The sequence below is a fragment of the Lycium ferocissimum genome, chromosome 6 (genome assembly GCF_029784015.1).
Source record: "Lycium ferocissimum isolate CSIRO_LF1 chromosome 6, AGI_CSIRO_Lferr_CH_V1, whole genome shotgun sequence".
NCBI lineage: Eukaryota > Viridiplantae > Streptophyta > Magnoliopsida > Solanales > Solanaceae > Lycium > Lycium ferocissimum.
In genome coordinates, this window is record NC_081347.1 from 24365392 (window position 1) to 24379582 (window position 14191).

Genomic DNA, 14191 nt, shown 5'->3' on the forward strand with positions numbered 1-14191 from the left:
TTTTGGCGTTGCAAAGTGCCCGAAGTAAGTGTTTTTACAATTTTTTAGGGTTTAAATTTTTTTCACATTATCTACATATTTTACTTTTAAAAACTGATTTTCTTGTAATGTTTATATGATATGGGCGGTTGCAAACATTTTTTTTGGGAAGATAGCATTCCCGTGGATAAAACGGTGGCAGCGAAGATTAAAAAGCCTCTTGTTGATAGAGATACCGCAACTTCACATATCTCAAGAGATACCGTGAAGTTTGATTTGCAATTTAAGCTTATGGAAGCTAAAGAAAAGATTGATCTTTGGAGGTCTTGCTAAAAGAATCCAAAGAAAAATAAAGTTTTCTCAAGGCTAATCTTAGAGAAACTCAACAAGAGAAAATACTTTGAAAAAAAAAAACTGAAATTTTGGAAGATTATTTGTGTTATGTTATTGTTTATTATTTCTATGTATTTTGTCTATTAAGTTTAATATTTCTATGTATTTTCTATTTATTTTGTTATTTTTATGTACGTTGTTTTTACGAGTCGCACGTTTTAATTTATTATATAATCCTCACCCTTTATGTACTAATTTATCTATTTATTTTTTTTAAATTGTGAATTGTTGAAATTTTTATGTATTATTAACTCTAAGAAGATTATTTAAATTAATAATAGACTATAACAATTAAAGCAAATTAAAAATATATTAAAAATATTCAAATTGGTGACTTCATCATAAACTAAAAATACAAATTAACCGCACTAGTCCGAAACTTAAATTACGCAAAATCTAAGAGAGTGAACCAAAATAACCCCTAATCATCATCAGAATAGAAGTCCTCAAAATCGTCCTCAGAACAATAATTTGGGTTTCTTAAGACATCTTTTTTCTGTAGATGTTAATTTTCTACTTGTTGATGATGCTTGATCTTCGGCTAACTTTAGCATGTAAAAGCTACAACGTCTTGCTAGCATTCTATTGTTTTCTTTTCTAATCCTTTGTACGACAAGCTCACAAGTTTCTGGACTTACTCGAGACATGGTTATTGAGTACCTTATTGGGATTTGAGCGATGAGATTTTTCAAGTCACGAACAAGATGTTCTGATTTGGCATGCTGATATGCCCATTCTCGGCGTAACCCGCAAAAATATTTTCGTGGATCTGAATATTTCACGCTGCAAAAATCATCATTACGCTCTATAAGAATGTGGGGTTTCAAATCGTCTAGTTTGAAATCATTGTTATCAAGAAAACTTTTTTCACTAGAATAGCTGCTATGATTTGAACTATCATCACCACTGCTATTCGAATCCTTTGGAAGGAATAAAGACCAATCTACATTTCTATTACTCGACATTGAATATGTTGTAGTCTAATAACAAATGAAAGGCTACTTATATAGTTACAAACCCCCAAGTACCCTCGGGGGTGGTCATTATGACCTTACCTACTTACTTTATTATAAAAATATATTGATCTTCATCGGATTTCTCACAGTCCGAATCCCACTTGGATCTGAATCTTACGTAACCATGTTGACCATATTCTACCCTTAGGCAACGTATTTTCATCCGATTGTTCTCTTCGCGAAAATAGTTAAGAGCAAAATTCAACTCTTGTGAAGTGTCAAGAGGCATTGACATAGCACTTTTTTTGGGCGTTTAAGCCCTAATGACCTCAAGTTTCGTTCAAGTGCTGCAGCCTCCCTAACACGCCAATTCCACTCCTCTCTTATTGTGTTATTGTATTGTCGATTGAATCTGTTGTTCGGGTTATTTGAGTATTTAAAATCATCATCGAGTTCCCATGCCCTACCTATTGCTTCGAATATCTCAGCTAGGATAAAACATGTAATAGAACCCATAACAACAAATTGGGTATAGAATGACATAATAACTCGTTTTAATGTGAATGCTAGTTGCTCGTCAATCATGTTATATACTACTCCTTAATTTGACAACACCAACTTATATTGCGCAATATTTAAATGCGCAAAATATGAGTTTTTAGAATGACATGCTTGATTTGACTACACCATGCTGCATATTATGACACTAACTTGTATTACGCAACATTTAAATGCGCAGTATATGAGCCATAGATGACACACTATGCTTGTCCGCTTTTTATGACATACTATGCTTGATGTGACAACACAATGCTGCATTATTTGACTGCTATTTATGACACTAACTTGTATTGCGCAATATATGAGCCATAGATGACACACTATGCTTATCCGCTTTTTATGACATACTATGCTTGATTTGACAACACAATGCTCCATTATTTGACCGTTTTTTATGACATACTATGCTTGATGTGACAACACAATGCTGTATTATTTTTCGAAATCTTTTCCTACTGCGCAACATTTTCATGCGCAAAAGTATCGCAACATTTTCATGCTCAATAGGGTTCCCACGTTTTTTAAATGTTCATTTTTGCGTTCATATTTTGCCTATTTAATATGAACGTTGGATGAGGTAAAAACTCATCTATTTCATAAGTTTAAGTCTTTTAAGTTCTTGAAAAAAACCAAACTTCTGAAAAAAAAATGTCTTCTCCATCTTCAACTGTTAAGGTTTCTCTATTCTGGGATGAAGATATACTTGATGACAATAATACCATTCGTTATAGTATCAAACCAAAAGCTCATGTAAAGTTTCCAACAACCTAGAATTACGAAACATTAGTCACTTACCTACACAAAAAAATGAACACTGATCCCACGCAGTATGGATTATCTGTAATTGGCAGATATCCACACGGTGTTTCACAAGATTTAATGCTTTATGGTGTGTGGAATATCAATAATGATGACTCTTTGAGGGCGCCTGAAGAATATAGGGATTTAGTCGCCATTTATGTCCTTGAAATGTATATAAAAAAGATACCTAAAGAAGTCCCTCAAGTCCAGCCTACTCATGATAACACTTATGGGGACTTTAGTTCTCATGGACACATTTTGAGTGGTCAAGTGACGCTGGAAACTCTAAGCCAGCAATTTAATCAAACTTACACTGAAAATTGGTAAATATCTATTTTTAAATTATTATTTTGTGTAGTAGCACGTGTTTATTTTATTTATTGGTAAATATCCATTTTTGGTATCTTTGTAGGGGTTATACACCTGATATGAGTAATATTGGGCAAAACTCTCGATTCGAGAGTGAAAATTATTCACAAAACTCGCCAGTGGTATCAAATGTTGATTTTGGGCAATCCACTCAGTTCTGTGGAGATGATCTTTCTCCAAACCATGTCAATATAGATCAATATTGGTAGGTTCATCACCTTGATATTAAATAATCCATATATATTTGATGTTGGTATTTAAAATATGTTACTTTTCGTATAGGAAGAGGCCTTTCTTAGCTGGTGATGATTGTCCAAATTATTGTGAGACATCATCAAGTGATAGCGAACCGAATAATGTAGAAGTAACCGATGATGATGGTGATGACGAAGAGGTCGATGTTCAATCTGGTAGGCAACAAGCAAATTTAATAGAATTGATGCAAAGTCCGCTGCCGCAAAACCCAACTCCCGAGCCCTCCAGAAAGCCCAATGCAGTGGCATTCTAACAGTATTCCATATCTGGACAATCTTCAAGGTCGTGCAGATGCCTTTGTCTTCACCAGAGAGGATGATCAATTTCGTCAAAAAATGTGGAAAGAACTGACCGATCTTATAAAAGATGATTGCTACCTTGAAAAAGGGATGGTGTTCTAATCGAAAAAGGCAGTGCAAAGGGCAGTCAAAATTTATTGTTACAAGGACATTAGGGAGTATAGGGTTGATGATTCAACCAGAAAAATATGAAGACTAGTTTGTAGATGACAGTATCAAGGCTGTCAATGGATGCTTCGGGGAATTGTTAAGCCCGATGGTATGTGGATTATCACAAAATTCCACAAACGTCACACCTGTGATATGGGAAAGAATCGAGCAGAACATTTTAATTTAGATATAAATATGATTGCTAAGTGTTGTTTGTTTAAACTTGTGCAGGATCCCCATCAAAGATTGCATTAGAACCGTTTAAATAGTATATCAAAAAACAATAAGCAAGAGAAAGGGATATCTTGGGCGTAGGCGTGCGTTTGAGATGATTTATAGAAATTGGGAGGGCTCTTTCCAGAAGTTGCCGAGGTATATGATAATTTCTTACAAAATTCAATGCGAACTTGTGTAGAGTGGAGGCTTACGGCGTGTAATATTTTCAACTATGTGTTTTGGGCATTCAAACTATGTATTGATGGTTTTTCTCATTGCCGGCCAGTCATATCCATAGATGGCACACATATATATGGTGTATACGACATCAAGCTACTGATTGCAGTAGGAATGGATGCCAATGGGTCGATATTCCCTCTCGCTTTAATAATTGCTGCTAACGAGAGCAACGAGACATGGGAGATGTTTTTGACACATTTGAGCGATATTATTAAGGATCGTATGGGCATATGCGTGCTATCTGATCGACATCAAGGCATAATGCACAACATGTCTACTTTGGAGGGGTGACAGCCTCCATTTGCTTACCATCGCTATTGTTTAAGGCACATCAAGGCAAAATTTCAAACGAAGTTTGGAAACGGCACACTCAACAAATTGATGTGGGCGGCTACGATAAAGCATCAACAAAAAAAAATGGCTTGTGAGGATGGAGATGATCAAGGCAGTGAGTCCAGAAGCATATACTTGGTTGAAGAAAATCGAAGTTGAAAAATAGACATTACATGCTAATGAAGGCAGGAGATGGGGGATGCTTACAACAAATAGCTCGGAGTTATTCAATGGTTTGCTAAAATATGCTCCGAGACTACCCGTTACTGCAATGGTAAGAATGACTTTCATGCAAGTGGTGGAGCGGTTTTTGATAACAACAAAGCAAGCCAGAGCCATATTAGCAGAGGGAGGGAGATGGATGCCAAAGCCTTCAAAAATGATGGAGCATCGCAGAAAAAAATGTCAGCTGCACAATATGACCGAGTATAGCCTGGCTGAACATGTGTATGAAGTCAGAACAGGTTATTATGAGGGTAGAGGAGGAAACATACATACCGTTTATGAGGGCACGAGAACGTGTAGTTGTGGTAAGAGGCAAACATACCACATGTCGTGTTCTCATGCCGTCAAGTATTTCGAGGCAACGGGAAAAACGGTATCAAGTTATGTGGCATCGAAATACAACGTCAAAAGTTACGCTAAAGCATATGCCGGCCACTTCTACCCACTTGGTGATCAAGCTTATTGGCCAAACGAGCCATTTTCAATGGTTGCGAACAAGGAGTATATCCGTAAAATTCGGGTTAACGCACGAACTCGGATTCACAATCAAATGGATGTCAATGATAGGACATACTCTCGCAGGTGCTCTACGTGTAAGGAGTTTGGCCATGATAAGCATTTGTGTAGCCTACGAGGTCGTGGTGGTGCAAGTACGTCTCGTAGTAGAAGAGCCTCTCGTACTTGATGTATTGTTTTAAATACTTTGTTATTATAAATAATGATGTATTATTTGGTTATTGCAATGAATTATTTTGAACCTCTCGTATTGGATGAATTATTTTTTAATATAATATTTTTATTTGTACATTCGAAAAAAAGTAGTGCCTTGACTAAAAAATAAAACACTTAAAATAAAATCTTATAAAATAAAAGACTTAAACCTAAAGATATCAACATTCAAACAAACAAAACGTACTTCGGGACACTTTATAACCCTTAAAACGACGATCCAAACGTTTAGATAAACTTGATGTAATGAGCCAACATTATTGTCCGCAAAAATAGATATCAAGTTCTATATAAAATATTAATATTTCGAAGTTTTGAAACATGACTAATCTTAGGTCAAAGTATGAAAAAAATGTAATTTTGAGAGCTTTAAATTGTGTGGAAAAAAAATACTACCCTTTGCGCACTAAATTAGTGTGCAATAGGACTAAACTGCAAAATTACAATTTGGTCCTATTACGCACTAATCTAATGTGCAAAGGGTACTTCGGTCACTTTTTTTTACTGGGGTATTTTGGTACGTTTAGATATTTTTTGGGTCATTTACGTTGTGGACTCATCTTTTCTTTCTTTTTCGAGTTCAAAAAATGCAAAACCTAACTTCTTTAGTCGCCCGTTATTAGGTATAAATTGTCAAATATTTAGTTCACCTTTTTAGGCACCTAGAGCTATAAAATGTCTCTGATATCATTACTCATATCATATGTAAGAAGAAAAATCGTGTCAGCTACCTCTAGGAGATCAGCATAACAATTATAGATCCCATCGATAAGGCAAAAATTTGATGACACAGAAAAAGAAAAGGTTATTCTCTTTTCACCCCAATCTCACATCGACCATATGCAAAAACCAGTGTGTAAGTACACTGTTTGTACAGAGACAGAAGCTTATCCATGGGAGATTTAAAATACAATCCACAAAGATCAGTATCATTACTTATCACTGGTAATGAATAAGGTACCTTTGCTGCAGCCAACAGACTTAATTGCAAGGTAAGAAAACAGATCAGATTGTTTTGCAAATGATTTTTCGCATATGTTTAGGTTGGTTAGAGAAGGTGATTTGACTCGAATAAAACCGGGCAACACGTTTTGGAAAATTTTGCATTACAGCACTCCGGAAAGCATTCCGCTAGCTGGCGCACAGCAAGCTAGAAAGCTCAAAGGCAGAAGTAAAGTTCACAGCAGGAGCATTAGGGTAGGCGATGGCCGCTGCATGATGGAATTAAACAGATTAGCCCCTGATTGAATCGGAGAAGGCACGACTAGCTAGAAGGTGCGGCAACTTGGGTGATTTTCCACCATAGGGTGAGATGGTCAAAATGAACACCAGACATCAAAACAAATGTCTCAAGACACTTATTTAATTTAAACCTTCTAAAACTAATTCTGTTAGTAGAGCCTGAAAGATAGCGCTTGGCTTGATTCCTACCACGGACGGGTATACATTTCATCCATATTGCCGGCCTCACATGGACCAAGATGATTAGAAGTGGAAAAAGCTCTGGGATCAATTTCAAAATTTTGATTAATAATCTGATACTCATCTTGATAAACTCTAATTTACAATCTAAACCGCAAAAAAAAAAATGTCCAATAACTTTTGCTATTCCTGGAAAAAATTAATGAACGACAGTTGATATTACAATAATGGGGTATAGAGAAGATACAAAGAAGCTAATAACCGAAAAGACCTGCCAAGAATGATGAGCTCAGAAATTGGTTCTCATGCATTAAATAGTTTCCTGAACGGCCCATCCTTGCGATCTTTTGCAGCTTCTGTTAAAGCAAGGAATCTTTTAAAGCCTGTAGTAGCTGCACCTCTTCCAAGAGCAGCTGCTCTTGTCAGCACATCTTCTCTTGAAGTGATGGCCCCAGCTGATGATGCGAAGTTAGTTATGGCCGGTGGTATTGAGGTGTTTGGAGCAGATGGTACAGCTGAAGCAGACATGATGGTTGGCTGAGAGATGCCTGACCCACGTTTGTTGAAGTCATCCAGTATGCTCTGCTGATCAGCTTTTTTCAGGCCCTGCAACAAAGTGCATTCTAAACATTGTGAGAAGATGAGAAAAGCATGAGGACAATCGATAAACAAAAAGTGAGCAACTAGCGTTTCAGCTCTCATGCCCCAGGATATGAATGAAAATTCAAGATCCTATAAAAGCTAAGTAGTGAACTGATTTGAGTTCTGAGCTTCTTGCAGCAACTTATAGGCTATAATGTCTCTGTATGATTCGCGCTAAATTTTGGGTTATAATCTCTTTAAATAATCTCGAGTAGCACTCCATCAAAGTTGAAAGCAAATAGAGTAAGACCAAGCAAAACCATGTCTAGGACCATATGACATGATTTGTCTGGCATGTTAGGCATCAAAACTGTTAGTTATTCTCTATAGCAAAAGTTAAATAGCATTACGAACCAAAGTAAACCAGTCAGTCAAACCTGATCATTTAACTTCAAATCTTACTCTTGGTATTATGCTAAATGGAAAATAAAAACTTCCAGCAAACTGCCTATCTCTCATAGCAACCTAGGGAATAACATTTTAGATATAGAAAAGCTGGAGAATAAAATGAATAGCAGAACCTTAAGCTCCAAAAGACGCTGAAACTCTGCGAGTGTTCCCTCTGGCAGCAGCGCACAGTATGTATCCGCCACAGAATCTATTGGAGACAGTATGACCTATTAAATAAAGCAAACTCAGTATACTATCCAGAGGAAGGAATACAAGAGCATCATTTCAGCCTGACATTTATCAATCACTGACCTTCAATAATGCTTCTGCTTTGCTCATCTCACGACTAACAAATTTTGAATAGCTAGCAGCTCCTGCTGTCTGTTCAAAATAGAGAAGTTCAAAAAAAGTTTTAAGCCAATGTTCTTGTTTTAAACTATTGTACCAAGGGCATTCAGAGACTTAGCAAAAAGGCTTTTAGTGGAGCCAATAACTTCAAGAAGACAAACTCGGTGCACAAAATAGTAGTGACAATGGAGAAGACTTTGGGCGAAGGATTTAGAAATATTATAACTGCTTTTCTGTAACAGTGTAGTTTCATATTCATCAGGAGACTGGAGAGAATAGAGCAACTGTCACCTTTGTCTATTTCGCTTTTTACGACCAATCGCGTTGACAGTTTCAGCTATGAGCCACTTTATTTCATCAAAATTACACATTCCTTCATGAATAAAGTGCAAATATGTGCTTGCCCCAAAGTATAAACAGACCAAAAAAAAAAAATGGAACAAACAAACAAAAGAAGGATCCCAAAATTCTGATATGCTGGCAATCTTACTTGTTTTCCGAGAGAAGGAATTTCCAGCAAAATAGTTTTTACCGCTTGCGTATCCAAAAGCATCTGCAATGATGTCGTGCCAGTTATAATAAAACTACATTAAGATGATCACCATTTGCTAAGCTACATGGCACTGACATTGCAACACTTAATAAGCCAGTCAAGCTGCTCCAGTAGTAAGAGAGCCAGCTTGGCTCACAGAGTCAAGATTTATGTTGATGAGAAAAACTGTATAATTGAACCGATAGTAAATCAAGATTATCCGTACTTGCTGTGCTCCAGTCTCTGATATCTGTTTGCATTTGAAGATGTTGTGATAGAACCGTGGACCAAGAGATGACGCAAGCTGCATAATAGTGAAAACGTGAGTTTAATGTTTGAGAAATGTTGCAGAGATCAAGGTATTTACACAGATAAGGCCTTAAATCTTTTTTTTTTTTTTTTTTTTTTTTTAATTGTCTGAAAATAAAACTATAAAAACTATTTTCACCTTATCCAGGAAGAATTGGAAGTAAATGGGAGAGAGAAGGCTTCCGAGCACTGGAATGCTACTGGTAAGGATCAAATTGATGCCATTGACGTAGCTGCAGGAAAATTTACAAGATTTTAAAAAATCATCACAAGTATTTCTGTCAGAAGGTGGCATTGTAGTAGGTAGTTCACATACTCTGACTGATCACCAACACTTTCGAGAGTACTCCATGGAACCCGGGTCATTGCAAGCATTTCAGAGTCAAACTTTGTTTCTATTCCATGCACTAATGTAATCAATGATTTTGTGATAACTGCTGAAAATTCATCCTGAAAATGGATTCAAATGCTAAAGCAATGACACAACCTAAGAAAGTTTATGAATCTAACCAATAAAGCATGTTCTACCTGTACTTCAGACATATCCACTCTATCTGCAAATTGAGCATCAATCAGCTTCGACACATTATCCGCTAACTCTCCGCACTGCTAACACGATAAATTGGAGTTTGGCATGAGTTTGAGGAGACAGCAAAAAAATAAATGATATTTTTGGGAAATATTCTGTGAATTTCTATGACAACTGTTTCTCATCACCTTATGTTGTAGTGTAAATTTCTTTAACCTTTACGAACTCAAAAATGCACTAAAGAAGTGACATAGTTCTGTACCTTTTCCCATCATTGGTTAAAGGAATTCCAATTTAGTACACAGAACTGGATATGTTATTAAATTTAATACCTAAATCACCCATAAAGGAGAGAACTGACCGTTCTGTGACAATACTCTGCAGTATTTACTATGTAGCAGATAACCCTTTCATCCTTGTCCGAAGTCTGGAGAAAATATTTCATTGGTAGAAAGTGGAGAATTTAGTAGCAGAAAAAGATAGCCGCGCTTCCAGGTAACAATTGACACTATACCTTTATCTGTCCTTCGATTCCCGTGGCAGCTGCAACAATTCCTGTACCGCCCTTTGGCAATCTAGCGAAAAGCTTTGTAGCATAAGCTTTAAGAACTTTTTGAAATGCCTATTACAAAGAAATCAGAGTGTTAGTTAAAGTAGACCCTTGGCCTAGCTCATTGATCCGGAAGTGTAAAGCCTCTGTACTCATAGATCAGTTTTGGATCATCATTACATACATGAATATATTCTAGAGGTCTTGTAAATTTCTGCCAGTGAATTAAATAAGGTGTCATTTCAAATTTAGAAAGGCTAGGGTTCTAATCCTTTGTTACTAAGGTGAGTCACTGTCGAACGCTGCCATATGACATTTCATTTGTATGTCAAAATGGATCAACTCTCCTCCTCAAAACCATAAACTATACCCATTCCTTTTTTCCTCTTGTTCTCTTTTTTTTTAATTCCCGCTTTTGTGAGCTTATAAACGAAGATAGGTTCTTGTCAGCTCTAAAGTTATTAAAATCTTCTTTTATCAACTTTCACAAACTCAAGAAAGTATACTACGCCAAGAAACAAACTTATCATATAATCTAGCAAAAGCACCTTAAAGAGATTAAATAATGTCTGGTTTTTCGTCAAAGCACTGCATCGCTTCAAGCTCCTCCTGATTATTACAAAGACCTTAAGAAAACAAAAGGCAACAAGTCAGTGCAAGCAGAAGGGACGAGATAAAATCTAATTACCATATAGTTCACATTACAATTTTTAAGCATCTCCTTAAACTGAATATCAGAGCCTTAGAATATCATCTTCATCTGGCATGACTTGTTCCTCTTGTTGATATAATTTATAAGTGATTAAAGAGTTGACTCTTCAAGGCATCAAACCTCAGTCATGTTAGATAAAACCCATGATATATCCATGTAAACTGCTCATAGCATAAGGGGAAAGATTGTCTAACAAATGACAGAACAGAGTAGAGAAATGGTAGGAATACAAAAGAGAGAGAGAAAACACCGACACAGTAACCAAAAGCAACATCCTCACACTATCAAATGATGAAACGTCGCGGTGAACAGAAAAATCATATAACAGAGGGTTACCCAAAAATGGTACTCCCTCCGTTCCAATTTAAGTGTCTTACTTTCTTTTTGGTCCGTCCCAAAAAGAGTGTCTCTTTCTATATTTAGCAAGTTTTTCAATTCCAACATTTTAAATGGCAAGTTCAACACCACAAGATTAAAGGACTACACTCATCTTTAATTTAAGACCACAAGCTTCAAAAGTTTCTCTTTATTTCTCAAACTCCGTGCCCAATCAAACTAAGACACTTAAATTGGGACGGAGGGAGTATAATGTACCATTTATGCAATCATATTGTCTCTGTAGATATGCGTATCATTTATGCAATCATATTGTCTCTGTAGATATGCAACGTTTCTGCAATCATATCTGCTCTACAAATGATGCAGCATTTGATGATATAGAAGCTCAATTTAATATAAAAATAATCCCAAAAACCTGTTCGAAATTTCCTGGTGGGCCCCTGATGCGGAATTACAAAAAGTACTGAATACTTTACCTTAATACTGCTAGACAAAATATTAGTCTGACTTCCCTCGTCAATTTCCCATGTCTCTTCCTAAGTATGAGACAAAATTTTTAATCAGTAGGGGATATCTACTTGAGAAGAATTAACACAATGAACAGTTACTGGTATTGACGCTTGTACCAGCATTTCTTTCTCCAAACTGTCCATAAGAGTCTTCTCTTCCAGCTCTATATAAACTGACAAGTGAGGTTCAAAGCACGACGAGATGATCCCTCGGAAATTGAACTGACATGCAACAAAACATAATATCATTCACCTGCTTGAAATCCGTAGAAAAACTAGACTGAAAGGATAATGTTTAATGTCTAGAAAGCAGAACAAGAAAACTTTGGCAAGACTATTAAGTGACCATGCTATTTCTAGCAGAGCCCCAAGTGGCGTTCCATAATGATATGTCAATATACATGTAAGTTTAGAGATCTCTGCATGGACTATGAGAGCAAGTCTGCCTTCAATTCATCACAGCAACTTGTAGGCAGTAAAGACTATCAAGTTTATTAAATTCTGACTAAAAGAATGTGTTCAGGAAAATTATCGAAAATCTTGTGCAGAATGCAAATATGATTAGTGAAAGGAAAGATTCCGCAACAACATATCAAAACTCTACAGTAATGATCCAAGAAGTTCATCCCTCTCATAAGTCATAAGGAATGTGACGGAAGATAGAGATGGAGATAATCATGCATCTGAGTCTAACAAAATCCTAGTTTCGCATGACTACAAGACCATTTGTTACACCACCAACAACCAATATTTAGAAACTAGAAATACATACACCAGCTCCCGGCACTGATGTATCTTTTGGTCCATCTTGTTCCTGACAAGAAACACAAGCCAGTATAAGCGACTGTACAATATAGCATTATCAGATCCACCTTGGCATGATGTTACAACTAAAAGATAGAATCTCAGACACATACTTCATGTTGACTGCCATCATGAGCAGCAAGCTTTTTCTCATACTTTTTCCTAATGTCTGAAACTGTCTGACTCTTGTTTCCACTCCTTTCTGTTTCTTCATTGTCATCTACAGCATCTTTGCTGCGGGTTCCACCACCAAATTTCTCTGCTAACTCCTCCTCAAATTCCAAAGTGCGCTGCAGAGCCTAGAAGCGCCCACAAGAGTTTTCAAACAATACCAGCGAAAATCAATATAAGAACAAATTTTGATGTAAAATAATATGAAAAAGACAAAACAGTCAAGTTGCTTTTTCAGCTTCCAAAATCAGCATAAAGACAGATATTGATGTATAAATAATATGCAAAAGCTAAAACAGTCAAGTTGCTTTTTCAGCTTCCACTCCAAATTTATTTTCTTCTGATGTCCGATTTGTGATATAAGTCTCTGCAAAAAATGGAGGAAAAGAGAACTTTCCAAAAGGGAGGAGAAACAGGTATCGGGGTTTGTACTTTATACTTCTGTTTCGTGAATGGGTGAGCGAATTGTTGTAAAGTATATATCCACGGAGATTTATCATGAACTATCATCCTCTAGTTTTGCTGAAGGCTCGGTAGAGTGTAGGAGCATTGATTAGTCCATTTAGTAAAAAGAGTCAAAAGCTTGTTTATCTCAAGCATCACATTAAATAACCAAGAAGCATTGAAGAATACAAGAGAATTCAGAAGTGACGAAGGCAATTAAAAAAAGCCATAGGCGAGATGTTTAAACGACTTGTATCAACAGCTAGGGATGCGGGAAAGGGACGAGAAAAAGTATAAACTATACTAAAAGCAAGATTTTCATACTTCCATATACAAGCTTAGCAAAAAAAAAATTGATTTGGGAAAGATTTTTTTTATTTATTACCTTAAAAGAATTATAGGATTTCGCCAAAGAAAGGCCACAATTTTATCTCATCCACACTGTCATGAAAAGAGAAAAGTTCAAAACACTTAAGCCAAAAGTTGAAAGAAACTTACTGTTAACAAGGTTGCTACATCTGGCTTTTCTTTCATACTAACAAGGATTTCCACAAGTTGAGACCTAGAATGAAAATAAGAGAGTGAGCCAAAAGAGACGTCGAGACAGTAGGAGGAAAGCAAAGAAGACATCTTTTTTTTTTTTTTATGACAAGGGAACCAGCAGCCGCTACCCTTTGGGTGCGCACTGGGTAAACCCAGCTCCTGTGCAATAGCCCGCATACCACATAGGAGAGGTGACCTGCACTAGGCAAGCCCGTGCGATGAGCTCGAACCAGAAGGCAAATCCCCTATGTAGGCAGGGGGTTTCGAACCTGAGACCTCCATTGTGGAAGTCTCATGCTCAACCAACTGAGCCACCCTTGCGGGTGCAAAGAAGACAACATCTTATCAATTAAAACGAAAGAATATGCAAATAAAAATCTTTTAAAGAAAAATTACTGCAGTTAAACGTTCATCGTAGATTCTTTAGTCTTGTATTTTTCA

The 14191-nt window shown here is 36.5% G+C and overlaps 1 protein-coding gene across 2 annotated transcripts in view; it reads right to left on the bottom strand.

The window, feature by feature from the left end:
- Positions 1-7010: 7010 nt before the first annotated feature.
- The window catches only part of LOC132059541 (vacuolar protein sorting-associated protein 53 A), a 31289-nt gene continuing 24108 nt past the window's right edge, over positions 7011-14191 (bottom strand). Inside the window, exons 9-24 of one of the 2 annotated variants that reach the window (XM_059452167.1) lie at positions 13706-13769; positions 12706-12891; positions 12561-12602; positions 11906-12010; positions 11756-11815; positions 10777-10854; positions 10193-10300; positions 10040-10105; positions 9678-9755; positions 9466-9599; positions 9289-9382; positions 9067-9144; positions 8799-8861; positions 8273-8341; positions 8092-8187; positions 7011-7534 (exon numbers count right to left, since the gene is read on the bottom strand). In XM_059452167.1, coding sequence (XP_059308150.1) covers positions 7232-7534; positions 8092-8187; positions 8273-8341; positions 8799-8861; positions 9067-9144; positions 9289-9382; positions 9466-9599; positions 9678-9755; positions 10040-10105; positions 10193-10300; positions 10777-10854; positions 11756-11815; positions 11906-12010; positions 12561-12602; positions 12706-12891; positions 13706-13769 — 1624 coding nt within the window. In that variant the 3' untranslated portion in view covers positions 7011-7231. The remainder of the gene's footprint in view (positions 7535-8091; positions 8188-8272; positions 8342-8798; positions 8862-9066; positions 9145-9288; positions 9383-9465; positions 9600-9677; positions 9756-10039; positions 10106-10192; positions 10301-10776; positions 10855-11755; positions 11816-11905; positions 12011-12560; positions 12603-12705; positions 12892-13705; positions 13770-14191) is intronic. The other variant, XM_059452168.1, reaches the window with a different exon arrangement.